Below are 23,741 nucleotides of genomic sequence, written 5' to 3'. Positions count from 1 at the left end.
CGGCCGGTGCGGGAGCAGGTGCAGCTGCCAGGCGTGGCAGGAGCCTGGGTCTCGGCCAGCGCTTGGGAATGCAGCAGGGCCCTGCCCCTCCCTGCAGGGATGACCGAGTGCCAGGCGCCTGGGGCGGCGGATGTGTTGCTGGCCACGGCCCCCAGCCGCCATCCGGCTCCACGCCGGCTGTCCCACGCCGGCCCCTGGGGGCCTGAGATGTGTGGGGGCATGAATGGGGCTCTGTGGCTAGGCAACTGCTCCACAGAGGGCGGCTGCTGGCTGCACAGGTGATGTGGGGGTGGGGGAGCCGGGGGACGTGGGAGAAACAGAGCCGCTTCGGGGCCTGGTGTGACCCTGCTGCACATCAGGCCCCAGCCAGACGGCACCCCGGCAGCCCATTCGAGCCCGTGGCCCACCGGGGACCCACCCTGTCGGGTCCCCAGGGGCAGCGGGAGCGTGTGCCCAAAGGGGGTGAGCCTGGCTCTCTGCACCCGGCATGGCCGCGGCTCGGTGGGGACTCCGAACCAGGGCTTGCCAGGCCCTCCCCGCCACTCCCCCCTCGGCTACAGACTCTGCTGACCGGCTCAGTCCTGGCCATGAGACCCCCTGCCCACTGCTCTGACATTAGATCCCCCTCAGTGAGAGGCCCCAGCCCGAAAGGCCTGCACAGGGCGAAGGCTCGCATACATGCCCCACAAACGCCGTCCTCCCTGCCCGTGCCGATTGGAGTCCACGGAACAGTGTTTATTCCTCTCCCTGCCAGAACATAAACTCCCTGAGGCTGGGAACACTCTGCGTTTCCTTGCTTTCCCAGGGCACTGCCCCGTCCCCTCTGCTGCTGTCCCCCTCATCCTGTGATGCTCCTGGAGGCATGGGCATTGGAAGCCATCTTAGAAATGGGGGCATATGTCCAAAGTGTAGGCCTGCCGAGCCCCCCAAACTCCCTGGGTTCTGGAAGAACCAGGGGCAGCTGGACAGGGTTTACAGGGTGGAGGAGGAAAAATCCAGAAGCTCAGAGCCCCCCCCCCCCACCTCCTGCTGTGAAGGGGGCTGCTGGTGGGTCTTCCACGGAGCAGTAGAGCCGGGTGTGGGGGAGACCAGGCACAGAGACCCGGACCCCCCCCCCCCCCACCCCGCAGCAATCCAGCAGTCCCACCTGCACTGGGGTCCATGCCGCCAGCGGACTTGAATGGACTCCCCCTCCACTACCCTGCCTGGGAGAGGCGAGGGGGCTGGAGGGCTGGGGGGCGAGGCGGCCTCTTAGGCCCCAGTCGTCCCAGGTCAGGGGGTTGTCGGGGGTGTCTGGTGACAGCCCTGGGGCGGTGGGAGGGGCAGGTGCCGGAGGGTGAAGCCAGGTGGGGGGAAGACGCCCCGTGAACGTGTCTCCAGTTGCCAGGTCGTGGCCTCTGCTTTTGGACGGGAAGCCGCCCCCACCCCCACCCCCACCCCGCGCCCCCATCCGGGCGGTGGGGGCGCGGCGTCCGACCCAGGCGGCCGGGTTCCGGAGGGCGGGGCCGCAGGTGGCCGCAGGTGCCCCGCGGGGCCGGCGGCGCAGGGGGAGACCGGCGCCCCGCCCGCGCCCCGCCCCCGCCGCCCTGCGCTCGGCCCGCCCGGAGCTATTTTGAAAGTGACCCTGGGCCGGGCGGCCGCGGGGCGGCGGGGAGAGGCGCGGCGGGCGCCGCGGGAACCATGACAGAAGATGACCGAGGCGGCGCTGGTGGAGGGCCAGGTCAAGCTGCGGGACGGCAAGAAGGTCGGGGCGCGCGGCGGGCGCGGGGCGGGCGCGGGGCGCGGCGGCCGCTTACGCTCCCTCTGTCCCCGCAGTGGAAGACTAGGTGGCTGGTGCTGCGCAAGCCGTCGCCGGTGGCAGGTGAGCGGGGCGCGGGGCGCGGGCGCGGGGCGCGGGGCTGACGCGGGGCGCCGCGGCCTCGGGCGCCGGCCCGGAGCGCGGCCAGCTCGCCCGAAATAGCCGGCGGCGCCGCGCGGGCTGTAACCGGAGAGCGCCGCCGCCTCGGCCTCCTCCTGCCCGACGCCGGGACCCGCCGGCGCCCGCACCTCCCCGGGAGGGGCCTGGGGGCAGCGGAGGCTGGAGGGGTCACGAGTGCCGGTGCGGGCGTGCTCTCCCCTCCCCCAACACGCAGCAGGGAGCCCCGGGGGGGGAGGGGCCGGCTTTGTGCGCCCTGTGGAGGGGGGTGGGGGCGAGTGGTGCCGCGGAACCCAGTCTGGACACTGCCGGCGGCGCTGACCCGGGGGCGCTCCCACCTTCCCCAGGTGGGCAGAGGCTGGGCCACCAGGTGGGAACTGTGTTGCCTCTGTGCCCGAGAAAAGTCTGCCCTGGCTGGGGGGAGCAGCTCTGGGGGTGGGGGGTGGGGGAAGGCCAGGCCCGCGCGGGAGAGCCCCGAACTTGGGCTTCTCATTCTTGTGCTTCGGGAGGTGCGGGAGCCGTGTGGCTGCAGCTGTCTGGGGAGACAGGTGCCCTGGAGCGGACCCAAGCACCCTGGGGTCTGTGTGGGGTGCTGGGGGTGTGAGTGCACGCTGCCTCACCCATGTGGGACTGCTGGAATGTCTTCCGGGACGCCTGGGGTGTCTGCCATTTCCCTGGAAGGGGGTGGGGGGTGGGCGCCCTCCCTGGTCCCCCCTCCCGGGTCCCCTCCCCCTTCCCTGCCCTGCGCCTGCCCACAGTTGCAATAGAGGGCCTGATTTTGGTCCTGGACACCCTCTTCCTGCCTGGGCCTCAGCTTCCCCTCCAAGGGGTCCCGGGCTTGACGGCTCGTTCAGCCAGTCTGTTCTTCATGCAAAGACCCTGTGCCTGGTGCCCCGGGGGTCTTGTCCAGGGGAAGCTCCAGGGAGGCCCGGTAGAGGAGGCATAGGGGTGGGGACACCGAGTGGCCCCTGGAAGGCAGGGAATGGAGAGGCAGGCCCAGGCTGAGGGCAGCGGGGCAGAGGCCCTCGGAAACGTTGAAGAGGCTCGTGGCTGTGGGGGGCTGGCGGCAGGTTGCTTGGTGGGATGGGGTGGGGGGGGAGCAGGGGGGGCCTGCACGGCCCCACCTGAGGAGCAGCCCCACAGGTGGTCTCTGTGGCCTTCCTCCCTCTCTCACGTGGGAGGGTGTGATTTGCAGCCCCTGGAGGTGGATTTTACCTCAGGATCCGAGAGAGCTTCCTGCTGGAGCCTGGCGTGGGCCTGCCTGAGGAGGGAGGGTCCTTCTGCACTGCGGGGAGTGTGCAGGGGTCCCCGGCATCCAGAATCTGGGTCTGTAGGACTTGGTGTCCATGGCGCCTTGCCTGGGCTCTCCCACGTGCATAGAAGCGGTAGGAAGTGCGGGGCCGGTGTGGAGAGCACCTCCGGATGTGGGGAGGGAGGAGCCTCCCGCAGAGGAGCCAGCTCTGGATTTGAGGGGGGCCGTGGGAGGAGAGAGGGCAGGACGCCCCAGGCGGGGCCTTGCGTTGGAGAGCCCCTGAGCCCCTGAGCCCCGGCGGGGTGGGAGGGGATTAGGGGCAATGGAAGGTGGGCTCCCTCCCGCCCCTCTGAGCTGTGCATCCATCAGCTCGTGTCCCTGAACCCAGGATGGCTCCCCCACCCCCATCCCTGCCCACAGTCCTGGATGGCAAGGACCCCCGCATCGCCAGCCAGAGGCAGCCTGGTGGGGGCTGTGAGCCCAGCTGCCGTGGGCAACACCCGGGGCCACGCAGACTCACGGGGAGCGGGGCCTCGGCACGTGCCCCGTGCGGCCGGCAGCTTCTCTGAGGTGGGCCAGGCACCAGGTGCTGGTGACGGGGAGGGTCTGTGTCCCACGGGAATGGGCTCAGTCCCAGGCCGGACAGGCAGCCCAGGACAGAGTGTGAGTGGTGGCCAGCCTTCCTGTCCCCGTGGGGACATCGAAGAAGGGGCCTGGGATCCCCACAGCCCCGGGTTCAGGACCGGGAGTTAGGGAACCCCGAGCTCAGATCTCAGTGCCGCCCGCACACACCGTGTGACCTGGACCAGTCCAGACGCGGCTCTCGCCGTGCTCCCGGCTGAGGGCGCATGTGTGGCCCACCAGGCGGGAGAGCTGAGCACCGACAGCCTGCGTGTCCCCGCTGATGCCTGTGCTCTCTGGGTGGCCCGTCCTTGTGAGCCGCACAGACCTGCACGCCCCCCCACCCCCTCCGGCACCGTGAACTGCTTCCTTCCTGGGTCGGATCCCAGACGGGCTGGGCCCACACTCCATCCTGGGCCTGAGGCTCAGCGAGGGCCCTCCCGGCTTCGGCCCCGTTCCCGGCTGCTCCCAGCTGCCCCCAGGCTGCCGCCCCCTCAGCAGGGGTCCCCTTGGGCTCTTCCAGCTGCTGTGCTGAAGGCACCGTGTCAAGGTCACCGTGACACGAGGGCTGAATCCAGCAGCCACTTCTGCCGCGTCTCGTGGGCGTCCACCTCCGTCTCCACCCTCTGGGCCGGCCTCTCCCTGAGCCTGGAGGCCCGGAGGTTTGCCTGTCCCCAGCCGGCCCTCCCCGAGGCTCTCCGGCCCTGGCCGCAAGCGCATCCGAGGGCTCATGACCCCACGGTTATTTTTACATCTCCAGACGCCCACGTCCAGCCGCCTGCGTGTGCGGTGTCCGATGGGCCTCTCCGGCTCACGTGTCCAGGACGGAGTGGCCCAAGCCCCGCCCCCGCAGCCCCCTCCCAGGGCGTCCCCTGCCCCCCCCCGCCCCCCCCCGCAATCCAGTGTGATGGCTGCTCTTCCTGCCCCCGGAGAAGTCCTGTGGGGAAGGTCCCGTCAGGCTGTCATCATGGTTAATGCGGAGCCTGACCCTGGCCAGCCTGGGCCAATAGCACGTCTTGCCCGACCAGCCGCAGGAGCCTGGAGGCTTCTGCTCTCACCCCAGGCGTCTTCTCCGGGCTCAGCCAGGCTGAGCCCCCATTGCCTACAGCCCCCAGGGCTCACCAGGCCCTCCTGACCAGCAGACAGCGTGGGCCACTCTTCCCTCCCTCTCCTGCCCGCAGGCCCTCTGGGTTCCTACCTCTGGGTCTTTGCACTGGCTGTTCCCTGTAGCACAGCACCGATCCCTGCAGGGCTGCCGCACTGGCTCCTTGCATCACTTGGGAGTCATTTTTGTTGTGCCCTCTGGGAGAGTCTCGGCCCCGCGTTGGGGCCCCCGCAGCCACTGCCATCCCCTCAACAGTACTTCCCATGGTGGCCTCCTTTGACCCTGTCCCCTCTTGGGTGTCAGCTCTATGAGGGCTGGGCTCTGTCCCCTGCGTCCCCTGTCTGCTCACAAGCACAATGAACTGGGCCAACGGCTTCTGGGGAGACGCACCAGCCTGTGGCACAGGGTGGGAGGTGTGGGAAGGCTCTGAGGGGTCCCGGCAAGGTGGAAGTTGCTGGAGGACAGGGGCGGACCCAGGGGCGAGCCATCTCCCCAGTGCCGAGTGATGCTGTGGGGCTGTCCCAGGCCCGCGCTGAGGTCCCCTGCCAGGCCACCCTGAGCTCGCCGGCAGGGTGGCGAGGCTGTGTTAGCACCTGGCCTGGGCCCGGTGGGTGGCATCCATCCCGCAGACGGAAAGCGGGGGCTCTGAGCTCTGGGGGTGGGTCGACAGTCGTGGACGGGGTCAGCCAGCCTCCCACCCCGGAAACCGTGCACAGGGAGGGGCCCGGCGGCCACAGCAGTCACGTGGAGGCGTGCGTGTAAGTGTGTGCGTGCGTGGATGTCTGTGTGTGTTGTGTGGCTGAGTGCATGTGTGTGTGCGCCTGTCAGCCCTCGGTGCCTCGGTTTACCTCCTTGCCTCCTCTGCCTCCTTTCACCGTGATGGCCCCACGTGCTCCAGGGAGCCGCCCGCTGCCCTGGGCCACGCCCTGTCTGGGCTCGTGGACGGCTCTGTCTCCCGCGCCTGGAGGCACGTCACAGAGACCCTTCAGCCCTCCTGCTGTGAGCAGGGTGCACCCCGCCCGCGTGGACAGGAGCTGGATAGAGGCCCTTCCAGTGGGTGGCCCGGTGTGCTCCCTGAGCCGCTGACCCGGAGGCCTCACTGCAGGACCCGTCCCTCTGGGCTTCTCGTGAGGGGCGCGGCCGTGGGGTGCCCCGTGGGGCTGTCTGGCGGGGGAGGGTGCGTTCCTCAGCCCTGTGTCTGCGGGGTGCAGGCAGTGTCAGTGGCCCCCCCACCCAGGCTGACCCTGCTTTGTCACGGGCAGGAAGGGAGAATTTCTCTTCCTCTGGTGCACTGCCCCCCGGGGGCGGGCTTTAAAAATAAGACCAACTCATTGCCCCCAGGGACGTGGCGGGGACGTGGCTGGGACGTGGCGGGAGCAGCTGCAGTCGCAGGGCCCCATGGGCTGCACAGTCACCGCGTCCACCCAGCCCCCTCCCCACGGTCCCAGCCGAGCTGCTGGGGGGCTCGGAGCACCGAGCATGGGGTGGACCTGAGCTGCTCCGGCCGAGACCAGGCCGTGGCCGTGGCCGTGCCCAGCCTTTCCGTCCACGTTTAGAAACGCGAGCGGTGACTTGGAGGACGTCCCAGGTTCCTGGGCTGCAGAGACCCGCTCTCTCACAGTCCCCGGGGCTGGAGGTCCAAAATCAAGGTGTCGGCAGGGCCACGTTCCTCGCGGAAGGCCCTGGGGAGGCTCCCGCCCGCCTCTTCCAGCTCCTGGCGGCTGAGGCGCTCCGCCTGCGGCCCCATCACTCTGCGACAGTCCTCACGTGGCCTCCTCTTCTCTGCGTCTGTCCTGTGGCCTGTGCCTTGTGAGGACGCTCGCGGTTAGATCTGGGCTCCCCCGGACGACCCGGGACCACCTCGCCTGGAGGTCCTTAACTTGACCAATAAGGTGGTGCTCCCACGCTCTGGGGTCAGGCGTGGACGCGTCTTCCGGGGCCTGATCGGCCCCCGGCGGATGGGCGAGGGTGCCCGCGGTTGTGTCCGTGCGGGACGGGATGGCGGCTGCTCAGCCCCGAGGAGATTGGACAGGCTCGGGGACACGTGTGGCGCTCACACGCGGGCCCCCAAAACCCGTCCCACGGGTGCTCACGTCTGGGATGGGGGCGCCCGCCCGGCCACGCCACGGGAGGCAGCCGGAGGGCGTGGCCCTTGTAGCCGACTCGACTCTAGCCCCGGAGTCGGCCGACTGCAGCCCCGAGCCACGGCGGGCCGCTTGTAGTAAAATTGTATCGGAACACGGCCACTCACTCGCGTGTTACTCTGTCGTCCTCACAGTCGGGCCGCCGCGACGGACCTTGTGTGGCCCATGAAGCCAAACAGCTACTGTCTGGCTCTTTTCAGGAAGGTGTGCTGACCCTGCTTGTGGCTCTATTCCTGGGAGCATAACTCCTAGAACAAAGGAGGTGACAGCCTCGCTCTGCCGTGCAGGTCGGGCCGGGCCTAAAGTGACAGATCACCCCGCACCGTCCTCATGCGGGGCACCGGGGATGTCACTGTGCACAGCGGAAGGGGGCCTGCCTTCAAGAGCCCACCCGCGGGGCTGGTGGGAGTGGGGACAGCAACCGGACAAGGCACAGACACGGCTAGAAAAAGTACTGCGAGGGACCGCGGAGCCTGCTGCAGGGACCGGGTGGCAGCTGGTTGTCGGACCAGGGACCGGGGCCGTGGGGGCCGGGAGGCGGGGCTGTCCTCACGTGTGCTACCTCCTCCCTGCAGCCCTCCCTGGCTCCCTTCGTCCTGGGCGGAGGCCCTTACCCAGGCTCTTTCTTGGCTCCGGGGCCTGACTTCTCTGGTGACACGTGAGGGGATGTGTCTGCAATGACACGTGTCCTTTGCAGCCCGTGTGCCTTATTTCTCTGTGGCCCGGCTGTGAGCTCCCAAAGGGAGTGGGCCTAAGCCACAGCCTCTTCCCGGGCTGGTCCTGGGAGAGAACACACACCAGAAGGCTCCGGGGAGCACGTGGGTTTCTGTGGCTTCTGGGCTTTTCCCCCTCAAAACGGGAACGTGTTTGCTTTTTCCTGATGTGAGCGTCTCAGACACGAAGGACGGGTTTGCGAGCGGGACGGGCAGCCGGCTCGCGGTCCCCCCGACTTTGCGGCCGCTTCGTGCCGCAAGGACAGAGGTGCGTCGGGGGCTGGCGCTGCCCTCTGGCCCTGACCGGGGAGGTCTGTGGACCCCCGTGGGCCCTCGGAGGGGCCGTGGCTGTGGTTTGCCGGGCCTCGCACGGCAGGAAGCACGTGGCTCACAACCGTGACTTGTCCCCGATTCGGCCGCGATGATCCGTGTGTGTCGAGTCCTTGCGGGATTTGGTGGTCACGTGGGTTGGGGGGGGCCTGCTCTCAGAGGCCAGAGTGGGAACGTCACCGCGCCCCTCCCGCGGGGTCCCCACAGCTTCCTCCCCCATCCTCTCCGGCTCTCGCCAGGGGCCCGATTCCTCCAGCTTTCTCGTGGGATTTGGGGCGTCTCACGCCGAAAGGTGCCTCGGCATCACGTCGGGCCCCCGAGCCCTCCACCCTCACAGAAGAACGGGTGGCCGGGGCCCAGGCAGGTGGGGACGCCCCGTTAGGCAGGCCCGCGGGGGGCCCAGGGCCATCTGATCCTCTGTGGCGTGCCTGGACTGGTGCAGGTGGACGGCGTGGGGGCCGCGCCCGGGGCTGCGTGCGGCCTCAGGGGCTCTGGCTTGCTGTCCCGCTGGGATGACGGGGCCGGCGACCATGATGCCGAGGGAAAACGGGGACTGTAGGACCGAGGCGTGGCACCTGCCAGTCTTGCGGGCGGGCCGGCATGGGGTCCGGCAGTGGGCCCGAGGGGGCAGTGGCTTCCTCCCCGAGGGCCGGAGTCCGGCGCGCCCCCTGGAGGACGAGAGACCCAGGAGGTGCACGGGAAGGGGGCCCGTCCCTGCGGGCCTCGGGCCGCAGCTCCCGTGGGCCCGGCGGCCCCTGTGGGTCCCAGAGCCCGGGGCAGGGTGGGGGATGGGGTCGGGCCCACGTGTCCCGGGCCCACTTCTGCCCCTGCGGCCCGTGGGCCGTGCAGGGTGGGCGACGCCCCTGGAAGATGAAGAGACGGTGCCTCCTCAGGGCGGCTGGGCGGCTCGCTTGGGGTCGTACCTCAAAGCCGGGACTCTCCGGGCGGGGACGCCGGGGGCTTGGGGCGTGGTGTTGCCGGCCCACCGAGCCTCGTCCGGCGCCCTCGCAGACTGCCTCCTGATGCTGGCCTACAAGGACAAGTCTGAGCGAGCCAAGGGCCTGCGGGAGCGCAGCAGCCTGATGCTGGAGGACATCTGCGGCCTGGAGCCCGGCCTGCCCTACGAGGGCCTGGCCCACACGCTGGCCATCGTCTGCCTGTCCCAGGCCGTCATGCTGGGCTTCGACAGCCGCGAGGCCATGTGCGCCTGGGACGCCCGGATCCGCTACGCGCTCGGGGAGGGTGAGTGAGGCCAGGGCGACAGACGCCGCGTCCCATGGGGCCCTCATCCACAGGCCGCAGGGGCCGCGATGCGACTCCAGGGTGCGATGTGGGAGGGTTTGCCGAGCACCTGCCCGCCCCAGGCTCTGTGCTTGGGGCGTGCGGTCGCGCTCGGGGCCTGTGAGGGGAGGGGCGTGGGGGGCAGCAGCTGGGGCCCCGGGACCTTCCGAGCTCCTGACTCGATCCCATCAGAAGTAGAGCCTTTACCCCGAGCGGGTGCTGGCCAAGCAGAGGGAGCTTCCACAGGCCTGCCGTTCGGCCCCTCCCCGGCCCGGAGCCAGGTTCTGGGGGAGCGAGGCCACAGTCAGCGTCCCGCTGCACCCCGCTGGGGGTGCCTGAGCCAGGGAGGCGGGGTGGCCAGGCCGGGCCCAGAGGAGGGCCCGGATGGGGGCGGGCGGCCCTCACAGCGGACGCCAAGGAGCACAGCCTTTAGAAACGTCAAGATCTCGCACAAGCCCGTGATGAACACCAACATCTGGGGGGAGGACAGGTTGCCAGCCTGCACGGCCCTTCCCCTTCCTTCCTGACCCAACCCCGAAACCCTGAGCAGCCTTGTCTTTATTCAAACCTTTGATACTTGGCTCCTCGTGGACTTTTGCGTTTTTATTTGCTTAGAATAATCGTTACAGTTTCACTGGCCTCTGCCGCTGAGCATTGGGGGGGCCCGAGGAGGGGGCTCTCTCGGGAGCCGGCTGAGGCCGAGTCCAGCTTGTGAGGACGGGGGGCGTGGGCAGGGTGGCCCCCCCCCCCCGAAGGCCTGCCTGCCTCCAAACAGAGGTAGTGGCAGGTGCCCGGGCCGGGAGCTGAGGGCATCCCGCCTTCAGGACGGACGCCTGGGAGCTGCCCCCTCTGCCGGGCCTCTGCTCCCAGTGATGCCCTCTCGCCCCTGCCCTGCTCTCAGTGCACAGGTTCCACGTGACGGTGGCTCCAGGCACCAAGCTGGAGAGCGGCCCTGCCACCCTTCACCTCTGCAACGACGTCCTCGTCGTGGCCAGGGACATCCCTCCGGCTGTCGCGGGGCAGTGGAAGCTGTCTGACCTCCGGCGCTACGGGGCCGTGCCCAGCGGATTCATCTTCGAAGGCGGGACCAGGTGTGGGTACTGTAAGTATGCGGGGCCGCTCGGAGTTCGGCTTCACCCCAAAACCCTCGGCCTGGAGCCGCCCGCCCCACCCGTGTGCTTGCTTGGCTGGCGTCTTGGAAACGTGGTGGGCGAGGCCAGGTGTCTCACAGCCCAGTGCTCAGCGCTGAGGCCACCGAGGAGGGAGGACGGCCCCTCCGGCTGCAGCCCACCCGCACCCCTGCAGCCAGGCCTGCCTGTCACGACGCATGGCCTTGTGCCTGAAGTCAGTGTTCGGACTGAGTGAGAAACGAAAAAGGGGGGAAGAATGAATGTGTGTGGGGGTGGGGGGGTATGCCGGGACACGTGTGGACCAAGGATGCCCCGTGGACACACCATGCCCGGGGGTGGGGCAGGGGTAGGTGAAAAGCTGTCCCGATGTTACAGATGTGCCCCGCTCAGAGCCCCGAGGGCCGCTGGGTGTGCTGGGGTGGGGGGGAGCTGTGCACCCCCATCTCCGTTCAGCCTGGGACCCCCCCGGATGGCGATGGGGGCCCGCTCCCTTGCGTGCTCCACAGAGGGGCACCAGTCCCCCACCCCACAGGCTCACGTGAGGGTGACGACCGCAGGGGCTCACAGCAGGGTCTGTCACACGCGTTTGGCCAGGTTTGGGTGGCGTCCACCGGGCTCTGGGACCTGGGTCCTGCCGGGATCCCCCCGGTAGAGGGGCTGTGCTTGGGGCCGTGTGCGTGCCGGCCAGCTGGGCCCTCGCTCTGCAAAGGGCGGGCAGGGGGGACCTGGCCGGCTGGGGCCGTGTCCCAGCAGGTCTCGAGGTAGGGGCCGGCCCTGTGTGGCACCCAGCCTGCGGGGCCCTATGTCCAGGAGAAAAGTCGTCAGCCTCAAAGACCAACAAGCAGGTGAGGCCGGAGCCCTGCTGGGGCAGTTTGGGCGGTGGCCCCTGCAGCCGCGGGGTGGGCCCAGCTGCCGGGGAGCCTCCTCTGGGCCGGCATCGGGGACGGGTGAGACACCTGCTGTTGCCCCCTGCTGGATGCGCCCTTGGGACCCCTGGTTTCGGCACAGTGGAGGTCCCAGCGCTCTGGGGTCTAGAGCGGGGCGGGGGGCAGGGGACCCTCACCCAGCTGTGTGGGTGGTCAGAGCCGGGGGCCACGGTGCGCTGGCTCTCCCCCGGAGGAGGGGGCATTATGTGGGGCTGCTTTGAGGACGGGGTGCACGCCGCCGGCGTGTGCCCCCAGGGAGGCCGGTCAGGAGGACCAGCCGTCATGTGATAGGACGCACCGACGTTTTCCCTCGGAGGCCTCCCTCCTGCGGGGTGGGCTCCCTCCTGCCGATCAATAGCGCCGGACGTCGGGCCTTGGTTCTGGTGGGCAGAGGCTGCTGTGATTTCCCTGGGCTGCCGGCAATGCAGTGGGGGCCCTTCTGGGGCCGTCCTGATGCTGTTCCCGGGCGGGCCGGACGCCCACCCCGCTGCGGGACGCTGACCCGGGAGCGCAGACGTGCTAGGGATTCAGCCTTCCCTGTTGCCCCTGGCTGTGCGGAGGCCGCCGGCCAAACGCCTGGGGGGACAGGTCCCGTGCGGCTCTGTTGTCAGGGACAAGTTCGCACGGCTCTGCCCACGTAAGCTGGGCTTTACGCTGTCCTCAATGCAGGGCTGCGGGTGGAGGGACGGCGCACCCCTGCACGTGTGCTCAGACCACCGGGCCACTCAGGCCCGGGCGTCCCGGGGGGAGGGAGGGTAGTTCAGGTCCAGGGCGGGGCGTGAGTCGGTGTCCTGGGGTGGCCGGACCAAATTATCCCAAACTGGAGCCTCAGAGCAACAGAAATGGTTCCCTCACGGTTCTGTCCCAAGTCAGGGTGTGGGCCCGGCTGGCTCCCTCCAGAGGCTCCAGGGAGCCTCCCTCCCACCTCTTCCGGCCCCTGGAGGCCGCAGGAGGCCCTGGGCTTGTGGCCACGTGACTCCAGTCTCTCGTCTGTCGTCACTTGGCCATCGCCCGGGGCCTTCTCTTCCGACTCCATGGGACACGAGTCACCGGATTTAGGGCCACCCGACAATCCAGGATGCCCTCGCCTCACCTCCCTCGGTTATGCCTGCAAAGGCCATTTTTTCAAATGAGGTCAAGTGACACATTTTCGGGTATAACCTAGCCTTTGGGGACACCATTCAACCCATGATGTGAAGGCTCTAGAATTTGGTTCCTGACGGCCCCATGGCCCTGGGCGCATTTAATCTGGAGGACAGAGAGCTGGGCTGGAATCATGGGGGGAACCTGGGAGGTCTGGGGTGTAAGGAATTCACATCGTCTCCCTCCCCTGGTACAGCCCGAGCCCGGCCCGCGCGCCCCCCAGGACCACATCCCATTGGCCCTCGGCCACAGACAATTCTCCAGAGAGCAGGAAATTCTCAGAGAGCTGAGACATTTGGTGTGACTGTCAGGGGTGGGGTCAGGACCCTGGAGGGTGTGGAGGTGGGGTCCTGGCCTGGGAGGCGAAGGGGGGCATCAGGCCGGGTACGTGGGGGCTCCGTGTGGCTCTGGGTACCTTCCAAGTGGGCATTTTCTCTCTGTGGCCTGCACGTGGACAGTGGCCTGTTCGGAGTCGAATGGGAGTGGGCTTGTTGGCTGGGAGTCCAGGGTCTCCCAGTGTGGCCTCTCTGTCTCTGGGGACGGCCCACGGTGTGTGGTTAGGGCTTAGGGGTGTGAAAGGGAATGGGAGAAAGGGAGCCACCCAGAGCCCGGGATGGGCATGCAAGCTGGGCCTGAAGGCCAGTGGAAGTGTCCAGGAGGGGCCCAGAGGAGGTCTCTGTCCCTTGCATTGGCGGCCCCCCTCCCCCGGTCAAGGGCATCTCGAGGGCATTTCCACATCCACATGAGCCAGCTGCATTTGCAAAAGATCAGGGTCCTTGGATGCTGAGGAATTCAGCAGGTGGCAGAAAGGTCCCCGAGCCTGTGGCAGAGGCACGTCGTGGACGGTGACCCTCAGGAACACCCCGCCCATGTCCTGGGAGTGGCCTCCGTCCAGCTCACTGCTTCAGCCTCTTGGGGCACAGTGAGCATTTTTAAATGACTTTCAAGCGAGTAAAGGACGAAGGCTTAAACCGGGAGAAACTCTCTTTTTGTGTATTTAAAGCACCTGTGCTGTCCAGCTGATACGTCATCTCGGCCTCCCTGGGATCTGGTGGTCTGAATGCCGGGTGGTCCCGGCAGAGCTGGCTGAAACCCTGGTCTCTGAGCCCGGGAATGTGGGCAGAGGAGGGGACGTGTTCGGTGGCTTCTCCAAGCCAAGTTGGGGTTGGGGCTGGGGAGCACGTGGCCAGGCGGGGAGAACTCAGAGCCCGTCTGAGACAGGTATGAGACGTTTCCGGTCCCCAGGGCAGCTGTGGGTGGGGCACAGACTCCAGCACCCCAGAGGGGACCCCGAGTCCCGCTCTTTCAGGGGGAGATCCCTGTGATAAGCCCGACCGGCCCCCTGCATAGACTGGGGCGATGGGATCAGCCCCGCCTTCCCCGATGGCTCTGGGTCAGCAGGTCACCGTTGACACAATGTTCCTGGTGGCAGAGAGTCAGTCTGAGTCTCCCAGCCTTGGCGTGGCTCTGGGAGGCCCTGGGCTCCGTGGAAAGAGCAGGGCCTGGGCTGGCGTCTCCACCCGAGGCTCCCAGCCACGGCTCAGCTCCGTGTCCCACAGCAGGGATGGGGAGGACGCCGGCCGACGCCCTCTGCTGCCCTCCCACAGCAGCCCTGAACACCGGACCTGGGGCACGGGGGCTGCCTCTGGAGGCTGGCAGGGTGCCTCTGGCCTCCTGGCTGCTGGGTCACTCAGGACACCATTTGAGAGAACGGGCTGATGGACAGAGCCCTCAGCTGGCCCCGGGGAGACACAGGGAAGTGGACGATCCCAGACCTGCCCTGAGGAGCCTCTTACCTGAGCTGGGAGTGCCCAGGTACCCAGTGTGGCCGTGGGGCCAGGGCGGCCCGGCTGCCCGAGAGGAAGGTGGGTCACCGAGGAGCGGCCTCAGCTGGACCTTGCAGGAAGCTGGGCGTCGAGGGAGACAGGCCACCCCTACTCGGGAACGGAACCCAGTGCCGAGGCTCACCCGGCAATGTCCCTACACTCTGCCCAGGGTGGTGCTGGGTCCTGCCCGGGCCGTTGTGCCCCAGGGACACGTATGCGTGTGTGTGCGCACATGGGTGTGTGCGCGTGTGTGCACGTGTGTGTGCATGTGCGTGTGTGTGCGTATGTGCGTGTGCACGTGGGTGCGTGTGTGTGCATGTGCGTGCGCGCGTGTGCACGTGTGTGCATGTGCGTGCGCGCGTGTGCACGTGGGTGCATGTGCGTGCGCATGTGTGCACGTGGGTGTGTGCGCGTGTGTGCATGTGCGTGTGCACGTGTGTGTGCATGTGCATGTGTGTGCGTGTGTGTGTGTGCATGTGCGTGTGCAGGGTTGTCACAGCGATCGGGGCACGTGCCGGGCACTTAGCAGGAGTGGCTGCCAGGACGTTAAGTGCCTTGCAGTGTGGGCTCCGTCCTGCACTGGTGGCTGTGAAGAGGGTGCGGGGGGCCTCCTGGGCACGGGCAGGACAGAGCCTGCTTCCTGGAGGAGGGGTTTGTTCTGTTTGTTTACTGGGGCAAAATATACATAGCACAGAATTTACCATTTTAACCATAGTTAGGCGGACAGCTCAGAGGCATCAGGTACGTTCAGGGTCATGCGGCCGTCCCCACCCTCCATCCCAGAAGTCTTCTGTCTTCCCCCGCTGACACTGGCCCCAGTGAGCGCTAACCCCCGTGTCCCCTCCCCCGGCCCCTGACGCCCACCGTCCACTTTGTCTCGATGACCTGGCTCCCCCTCGGGGCAGTGGGACCACGCGGTATCTGTGCCTTCGTGAGCATCGTGTCCGCCAGGCCCATCCCCGCGGTGGCAGGTGGCAGGGGGTCCTTCCTCGAGGCTGACATCCCACTGCGTGGATGGACCACGCCGTGTGTGTCCTTTCCTCTGTCGGTGGACTCCTGGTTTCTTCCTGCCTTGTCTCTTGCGACTGATGCCGCTGTGCACGTGGGGGTCGGGTGCCCCTTTCGCATCCTGCTTGCAGCTCCTTCTGGGGCCCCCAGACGTGGGATTGCTGGGCCGGATGGTGGTTCTGTGTTTGAGTTTCGGAGGCGCCTCCGTGCCGTTTTCTGCAGGGGCTGCACCAAACGGGTGCGTTCCCGCTGGCGGTGCACGGGGTTCCGGGTCCCCCACCCCGCCTCGTCAACGCCCGTTTTCTTCTTTTTTGTTTGTTTGCTTTAAATTTTTAAAAAATGTTTATCTTTGAGAGAGAGACAGAGCATGAGCAGGGGAGGGGCAGAGAGAGAGGGAGACACAGAATCCGAAACAGGCTCCAGGCTCCGAGCTGCCAGCACAGAGCCCGACGCGGGGCTCGAACCCACGAACCGTGAGATCATGACCTGAGCCGAAGTCGGACGCTTAACCGACGGAGCCCCCCAGGCGCCCCGTTTTTGTTTTGTTTTTAATCACGGTCTTCCTGGTGGGCAAGATGACCGGGTGAAATTTACAACTTGATTTCAAGTGAACTCCTTTAGTTGAACTTTGATCCTTCCTCCCAAAACAAGGGCAGAGAAAAATGAAATTCTAATCAGTAGAGGTTTGACTCTGTTAGGAAACCCACAGGCCATGGGTATCTCACAGGTGAAAGTCTAACACCAGGCAGGTCTGGTGCTGCCTGGACAGGGCTTTCTAGAACCTTCTCCGCACGGAAGTCCTCCGGATGCTTTCCAACACTCTCTCCCCGGTGGGACTTCACCATGTGGTCCTTGTCTCTGCGGAGCCGGGATGCTGACCCGCTGGCAGAGTCAGGACACGGGAGGTCATCTGAGGACTAACTTCCAACGGGCATCAGCCCACAGAAGTGGGAACATGGCACGTTTGGATGAAAGAGTGTTTTTTTCCCCTTGGAGCTGGTGGCCCTTTCCGTGGGGTGCAACACCCATGCCACTGGGGATCATGGCTGGGGGTGATTGCATTTGCCAAGCCTGTGAGGTCTGCCTGTGGCCCCTGGCGCCCGCAGTGTCTGCCCTCAGCAAAGGGCTGGCCTCCCGCTCAGCAGACTCTCCTCCCCGTCTCCCTGTGTTGATTATTGCAGAGCAAGGGACACCCCAGAACTCGGTGGTTCTTTCATTGCTGGTGACCCGTGGGTCAGGGGTCTGGGTGGGGTGGCTCGTCCCTGCTCCGTGTGGCAGACAGATGGCTCGGGTAGTGGCATTCGGTGGGCGGCCCTGGCTGGAAGGCCCAGGATGGTCGCGGACACGGACCCTCGGGTGGGGCTTTGCGGATGGGGACGGAAGGCGGAGCAGGGGTTGTCTCCGTAGTGGCCAGGTGGCGGAGTGGCCCTACGTCCTCCGGCCCTGCAAACAGGCAAGCAAACGAGATTCAAGCAACGCTTTCGGGGGTCAGGGGAGCGGGGTCGGCTTGCCTCTTCTTCCCTCTTTCTGCCCCCACCCCAGTGCTGGGGGTCCCCTGGGCTGGACACTGGGGCCCAGTGCCTTGGAAATGGCCCCTGCCCATAAGACACCAGGCTGGGCAGCCAGGACGGCACCCAGATAAGGGGGTGTCACAGGGGACGCCCCAGAGGAGGCGCTCCCCAAAAGCGGCCCCGAGTGAGCGATCTGGGGTCAGGGGTCCGGAAAGGCAACGTTAGGTACGCAGGGTCCCGACAGGTGAGGTGGCATTACAGGGGGCCGGGGGTGTTGAGGGACAGGGAGGTGTGCCGTCCACTTCAGGGGGCTCCGGGTGTCCCAGAGCCTGGGGCGGGGGAGGGGAGCCCGAGCGCCAGCCAGCGGTCCGCGCCCCGCGAGCTGTGTCCCGGAGGCCTCGCCTCCCTCGGGGGCGGGAGACGTGTGCCGTCCCCAGGGAACCTCTGGCGTCAGGCCGCTGGCGTGTGTGGGGGTGGCGGCCGGGCTCCCAGGCCTCACCGGCTGCGCCTCGGGGAGCGTGACGCTCAGCAGACGCCTGATGGAAGGCTGCCGGCTCCGCTCCCCTCGTAACGTGGTTTTTTATAGTCGGGGGACTGGCTGTGCCGTGACCTCTGCCAGCTGACTGTAAGCTCGGGATTAGAGGCCCGGCCTTCCTCTCCCCGGCCCCTCAGCCACTGGCGGGGCGCGAGCCGGCGGCTGGCAAGGCCCAGCTCGGGGGCCCATCCGTCCGGCCCGAGGCCCCGTGGTGCCGGCACGTGCCCTGGTGGCCCGGCGGCCTCTCTGGGCCTCAGTTTCCTCATGGTTAAAGCAGGCATGTCACCTGGTCCAGGGGCGTTGGACGGATGGAGCGCCCACAGCTGGAGGGCGCTGCCCACGCCCCCCAGCCCTGGTGCAGCCTCGGAGGGGCACGGGGGCCCTGCCACGTGTCGGGGCTGGCCTGCATCCCTGGGAGCCCGAGAAGGCAGGCCGTGATGGTGGCCGGCGGCCCACGCATCCCCCTGCCCACCCCGGTCTGCCTGTAGCCAAGGGACGGGCACGCCTGCCTTTGGGCGGCGGGCAGAGGGCGGGGCTGAGGGATTCCTGTGCGGTGACAGCAGCCGAGTGTCCACGTGGCCCGCTGTCCCCATTCACTGGGCGGGTGGTGAGGGATTTCATTCACCCTGGCGGGGTTAGGCTGCGGGCTGTGCTGACTCACGCGGCCTGCCCTCTGCTGGTGGGGGCCCCGTGGGCAAGACCTCAGCCCCAGCCCTCACGCCGTGGCCCGGTTTCCTAACCCCGGAACACGGCCGGGAAGGGGGCCTGTGCGGTGGGGGGACGTGTCACCGGCCACAGCGGCGGTGGCTGCCTCGATTGTGGGGCGGGCCTAGCTCTCGCATCTTCCTCCCCCTCAGAGCAGCCCTGGGTCGGTAGAGCGGGACGGGGGCACCTGCCGAGGCGGAGGTCTCCTGGCTGCGTTCTGGGATGCGGACCCTGCCCCAGGCGGCCCTGTCGCCTGCCCCTGCGGTGACCGGGGGCGTCCTCACGGGCTTCCTCCCGCGGCCACATCCTCCCAAAGCAGCCCAGCTCCCCCTGCTGGCCCGTGGAGGCTGGCAGAAAGAGTGGGGACCGGGCGCCCAGACGCAGCGAGGTTCCCCGGGCCGCCCAGACGCGCCGTGTGGGTTTGGAGGACGGGGCGCGGTTGGCCGGGGCCCGACAGGGGCTCTCCCTCCCCGTGTGGCTATCTTGCGGGTCTGCTCCAGGCTCCCGCGCCGTCCCTCCTGGCGGCCACTGGGCCCGGCTGCCAGCAGGGTCTGTCCCCACCCTGCAGGGGCCGGAGTCTTCTTCCTGTCCTCAGCCGAGGGAGAGCAGATCAGCTTCCTGTTCGACTGCATCGTCCGCGGCATCTCTCCGACCAAGGGCCCCTTTGGGCTGCGGCCGCTTCTCCCAGGTGCGTGTGGGAGGGTGGCCTGGGTTGGAGGGGGGACGCCGGGTCTGGTGGGCTGACCTCGGTGAGGGCTCACGCTGCCGGACTCCCCGGGCGACCGCTCGCATCCCCACTGCCCTTCCGGGCCAGACTGGCGTGGGGGCCTGGCCCCACACGGCTGGTGCTGTGGGTTGAGGTCAGGACGGGCCGGGTCCGAGCTGGAGCGGAGGCTGCTTTGTGAGGTTGCCTGGTGTGCAGAGTCTCAACTGGGGGTGTGTGGCTGGGGCGCGTTAGTCAAGAGCCCTGGGCCGGGGCGGAGCCGGAGCCCAGAAGGGCCAGGCTGCCCCAGGCACTGGGGGGGGCTCAGAGCAGGGCTGGACCCCTAGGTTCTGGCCCCTCTCTCCCACTGGAGGAAGGTCTGCCCTCCCCTCGGGGCCTGTGTGGAGGCCTGAGCCCAGCTGCCGCGGGAGGGGCAGAGGCTGGTCCCCAAGGCCACACCGGGTGGCACATACACAGGATAGCCGGGGCTCCCCACAGCCCCGTGAGGTGGCACTTGTCCCGCTGTCCAGGTGGGAGACAGCCCCTGGCTGTGCAGCACGTGGTCAGTGAGCTCACATCTGTGGCCTCCTTGTGTGGGCAGCACAGCCAGGGTGCAGCCCCTCATCCCACCTCCACACCCCACACAGGCCCAGCGGGGATGGGCTGGGGACCCAGGGGGTAGCTCCTGTGGCCTGAACCTCCACAGTCTGGGCTCCGCTGGATGGTGTGGTGGCGCCCTCTGCTGGCACCCTCCTGCCTTGCAACCACAGGTGTGGCATAGATCATGGATGTGGATGGGCGGGTGTGGACAGGACTGTGGATGGGCAGTGTGGACGGGCGGCATGGACAGCAGGGTGTGGACAGGACAGTGTGGACGGGCGGTGTGGACAGGATAGTGTAGACAGGACAGTGTGGATGGGCAGTGTGGACAGCAGGGTGTGCACAGGACAGTGTGGACGGGCGGTGTGGACGGACCGGTGGGGTCTGCCCTGTGTGTCTGGCTGGAGTTTTGTCTAGGCCCCGCGATCACCAGGCTCTCCTGACATGCAGTCTCCACTGTGTCCGCAGCTCAGGCCCCGGGCTGTCCGGGGTCCCCTTGCCTTGACCCTGCTCGGTCAGAGCCACGTGGACACCAAGGCCCAGGGAGGCTGGCCTCCTCATGCTGACAGTCGGGAGGGGAGGGCAGGGTCCGCCCCACCCTGAGTATACCCTGCGCGTTCGTGGCCCGGTCCCACTTTGCAGATGTGGACGAGGGGCTCGGGGAGCCCGTCTGATGCCAGTGTCTTGCTGCCCCAATGGCTGCCAGACAGGAAGTGGTCAGGAGGACACGCGGGCGTCCCCGCCCCGGGCGTTGCCAGGACCCATGCCCCCTGGAGGGGCCTGCCCGCTCCGGGCACGGGACACAGGCTGGTGGCCGGGGGGCCTGGAGGGGGCAGGTCGGGTGCCCTGAGACTGGTGTTCAGTAGCTGGCGAGTAGGTGTAGGGAGAAGCTGGGACTCCTGGGGGTCACCCGTGGCCCTGCTGTGGCCTTGGGGCAGAATCAGCACAAGCGTGGCCCCGGCGGTGCTGGTCCCCCGTGATGTCCTGGACAGCATGCGGCCTGCGGCTGGGGGTCCCGTGGGGATGGGGCTGAAGCCGCGTCCCTGCTGACTCTCCCTCTGCCGCAGACCCGAGCCCTGGGGGGACCCCCACCGCGGAGGAGCGAGTGGCCCAGGAGGCCCTGGAGGCCCTGAAGCTGGAGAAGCGGCTCAGCCTCCTCTCCCACGTGGTCCGGCCGGGGAGCGGAGGTAGGTGGGCTGCACCTGCCGCGGGGAAGGGGTCGACCTCTGGGCTCCTGTTTGTTCCTCCCCTGTGCTCATTCGTTCATTCATTCCTTCTGCTGTGCTCACTCATTTGTTCCTTGCTTGTGATGCCACACACACCACCTGCCAGCCTGGGCCCTGAGCAGAGGCATGGTGCTGCCTGAGAGCCGGTGAGAGCTGGGTCTGAATCCCTGCCGGCCACCAGCCGCGTGGCCTGACGAGGCCGTGGCCTCTCCTGCCTCAGCTTTACCATTCGTGCTGAGACAGAAGGGCCCCTTCTCAGCTCCCGGTGACTCTTGGTTTTTGGAAAAACAGACAGAAGGGGCTGGCGGCCGGCCAGGGGCCTGCCTGGGGGTGGGGAGCCCGTCTGTCCTCTCTGCTGCCAGTCCCATGCCGGGCACCGGGAGGACCAGGGCCTCCCCTTCCCGTCCAGGCCTGCCCCCGGAAGCAGTCTCCGTCTGTACCGAGCAGCGACCTTACGGCGGCTCGTGTCGGTTCCCGGAGGGTGGTGGGTGGCCAAGGGGGCGGGAGGAGGGCACAGGTTGTAGAGGGGGCTGGAGGAGGTGAGGGGCCTGTTGTCGGGCAGCGGCCTGACCTGCGTGAGCCTCCGGGCAGAGGGGGATCCCGGAGAGGGGGTGCTGCCTACCGTCGCCCCCAGCCCCCACCCCCCGAGTCTGCCCGAGCCCCGGAGCAGCCTCGACAGCCCCGCCCCTGCCCTCTGTCTCAGGGGACGACCGCAGCCTGTCCAGCTCGTCCTCGGAGGCCAGCCACTCGGACGTCAGTGCCGGCAGCCGGCTCACGGCGTGGCCCGAGCAGTCCTCGTCCTCGGCCGGCACGTCGCAGGAGGGACCGGGGCCGGCGGCCGCCCAGGCCCCCGGGGAGGCCGCGCCGGGCGCCTCGAGGCCACCACCCAAGCCCCTGCGGCCGCGGCAGCTGCAAGAGGTCGGCCGCCAGAGCTCGTCGGACAGCGGCATCGCCACGGGCAGCCACTCCTCCTACTCGGGCAGCTTCTCGTCCTGCGCGGGCAGCAGCCTGGACGTGTGGCGCGCAGGCGACGAGTTCGGGTCCTCGCTCAGCCTGCCGCCCGTGGCCGGGGTGCCCGACCCCAGCCTGTGCGCCTGCCCGCCGGGGACGGCCGAGTACCAAGTGCCCGCTGCCCTGCGGCCACATTATGACACGCCACGCAGCCTGTGCCGGGACGCCAGGGACCAGACCGCCACCGCACAAAGCAGCCCCGACGACGGAGGGGCCGGGGACTTGGGTGGCCAGGCGTCCGCGGGGTGTCCCTCCGGCTGGCTGGGCGCGAGGCGGCGGGGACAGGCGGCGGAGGCCCCGGGCAGCGAGGCCCCCGGCGGGGCCTGGGAAGCAGGCAGTCCCCACGCGGGGCTTCCTCCGGCTTTCTTTTCCACTTGTCCCGTCTGTGGAGGACTCAAGGTAAACCCCCCTCCCTGAGAGCCGTGGCTCAGGCCCGCTGCTGCGGGGGGCTGGTTCGTCTCTCCCGACAGGAGGGGAGGGGGCGCCTTTGTGCTGCTGGCGGAGCCAGCCGCTGTGTGGCGCGGTGGGGAGGGCACAGCGGCGACAACCCCAGAGCCTCCTCCTCTCTGGGCGTGAGGCCTGCAGGGGGGGCCCACGGGACTGACCGGGATGCGGCCGGAAGTACGTTCTGGAAAAGCGGGGCAGGCCGGGGGCTGGCAGAGTCCCAGAGCCCGAGGATCAGGTGCTGGGGGCACAGGAGGGTGCTGTGTCCTAGGTGGCTCAAGCCGTGCCCTCGGGGTGAGCAAGGCTGGGGGCGCCCCTCGCTGGCCTGTGCCACTGCCTGCCTGCTGGAAGGCCACTCTCACGCCTCAGGTCCGTCCCCTCCAGTGTACAGTCACCCCGCCCGACAAAAGTTAGGTCCCCCTGCAGCCGCCGCAGACCCCCGGTTGCCAGGCCAGGAGCACGGCACGCCGTGTGTACGAGAGCTTGACCGATCTGCCCCGCCCCGCCCCTCCTCTGCAAGGCAGCACCACTGCTGGCCCGTCCACCGGGGGAGGAAACTGAGGCTCAGGAGGTACAGGGGCTTTAGGGTGTGGGTGTCCACGGCTCACCCGCCAGCCTTTCCCTGAAGCCGCAGCCTCCGGGGTGAGGGCTGGGCCGGGGGGCGCGGCCGCAGCCCCTGGAGCAGGGGGGGCGGGGGGGCGATGTCCCTTCCACCAGCTAGCCCGCCAGGGCCAGCTTGCCAGGGGGCCCCTGTGGAAGCTCTAGAAGCTGCACCGTCCTCCCCCGCCACCCCCCGGCTGAGTTCGAGGCTGGAGCTCGGGCCTCCGGGGCCCGTCCCTTGGCATCCGGAGGCACGTGGGCGCCCTCCGCGTCTGTCTGCTCGCCTGCATGGGGTGCGGCTGCGTTGCCTGGTTTGTCCATCGCTCTGCGGCTGCGTGCACCTGCGAGAGGCGGGGCCTGTGCGGCTCCGGGCTCCGGTTGGCGCCGTCCCGCGCTGTCCGGAGTCACCCCCATGGGGGGGCAGACAGCTCACCTGTACATACGTGGCTTTGTACCTTCACCGTCGGCTGAAGACGTTGGTCGCTCTTACATTTTTGAAGTCTGACGCTGTTTGTAATACATCCTTAGACTGGAAATAAAATTTTCTTTTCTTATGGTCTCGTTCTTTTCCGTCTGCCCGTCCTCTCCACCTCGCGCCCCGGCCCTCCCGGCGGGGCCCCTGTCTCTGAGATCTGGGGGCCTGTGGGCCACAGGGAGCAGCATGAGGCCTCGCCTTGTAGTGGCCTCAAGTCTGAACGCACCAGAGACCCGAAAAAGGAAAGGCAGCTCCCGACAGCCGTGTGTGTGTGTGTGTGTGCATGCATTTGCACGTGTGTGTGTCGTGCACGTGCAGCGCGTGTGCATGTGTGGTAAGTGTGCTGCGTACATTTGCATGCGTGTGTGTGCATGGCGTTTGCACGTCTGGTGTGGAGCGTGTGCACGTGTGTGTGTTCACGTGCACGCATGCGTCGTGTGTGGTGTGATGTTTGTGTGCGATGTGTAATGCACACGGGTGTGGGCTGTGTGGTGTGTGTGCATGCTCCTCTGTCCACTCGCGACCACAGTGAGGGCC

The 23,741-nt window shown here is 68.0% G+C and overlaps 1 protein-coding gene across 7 annotated transcripts; it reads left to right on the top strand.

Moving 5' to 3' along the window:
* The first annotated feature begins 1,548 nt into the window (after window positions 1-1,548).
* On the top strand, window positions 1,549-23,283 carry DOK7 (docking protein 7). Of its 7 annotated transcripts, none has more exons than XM_045474705.1 (8): window positions 1,556-1,744; window positions 1,816-1,861; window positions 9,092-9,322; window positions 10,263-10,463; window positions 18,714-18,833; window positions 20,516-20,635; window positions 20,781-20,820; window positions 21,378-21,942. In XM_045474705.1, exons 1-8 carry the CDS (start codon window positions 1,691-1,693, stop codon window positions 21,823-21,825), a joined length of 1,260 nt encoding a protein of 419 aa, XP_045330661.1. In that variant the 5' UTR covers window positions 1,556-1,690; the 3' UTR covers window positions 21,826-21,942. The 7 variants fall into 7 exon arrangements, with proteins under 7 accessions (XP_045330664.1, XP_045330663.1, XP_045330662.1 ...); XM_045474709.1 differs by having other exon boundaries at window positions 10,263-10,452; window positions 21,378-21,490; XM_045474706.1 differs by lacking the exon at window positions 20,781-20,820 and having other exon boundaries at window positions 1,554-1,744; window positions 10,263-10,452.
* The last annotated feature ends 458 nt before the right edge of the window (window positions 23,284-23,741 follow it).

This window comes from Leopardus geoffroyi, chromosome B1 (assembly GCF_018350155.1).
Source record: "Leopardus geoffroyi isolate Oge1 chromosome B1, O.geoffroyi_Oge1_pat1.0, whole genome shotgun sequence".
Lineage (NCBI taxonomy): Eukaryota > Metazoa > Chordata > Mammalia > Carnivora > Felidae > Leopardus > Leopardus geoffroyi.
This window is presented reverse-complemented; position numbering and strand designations above follow the sequence as displayed.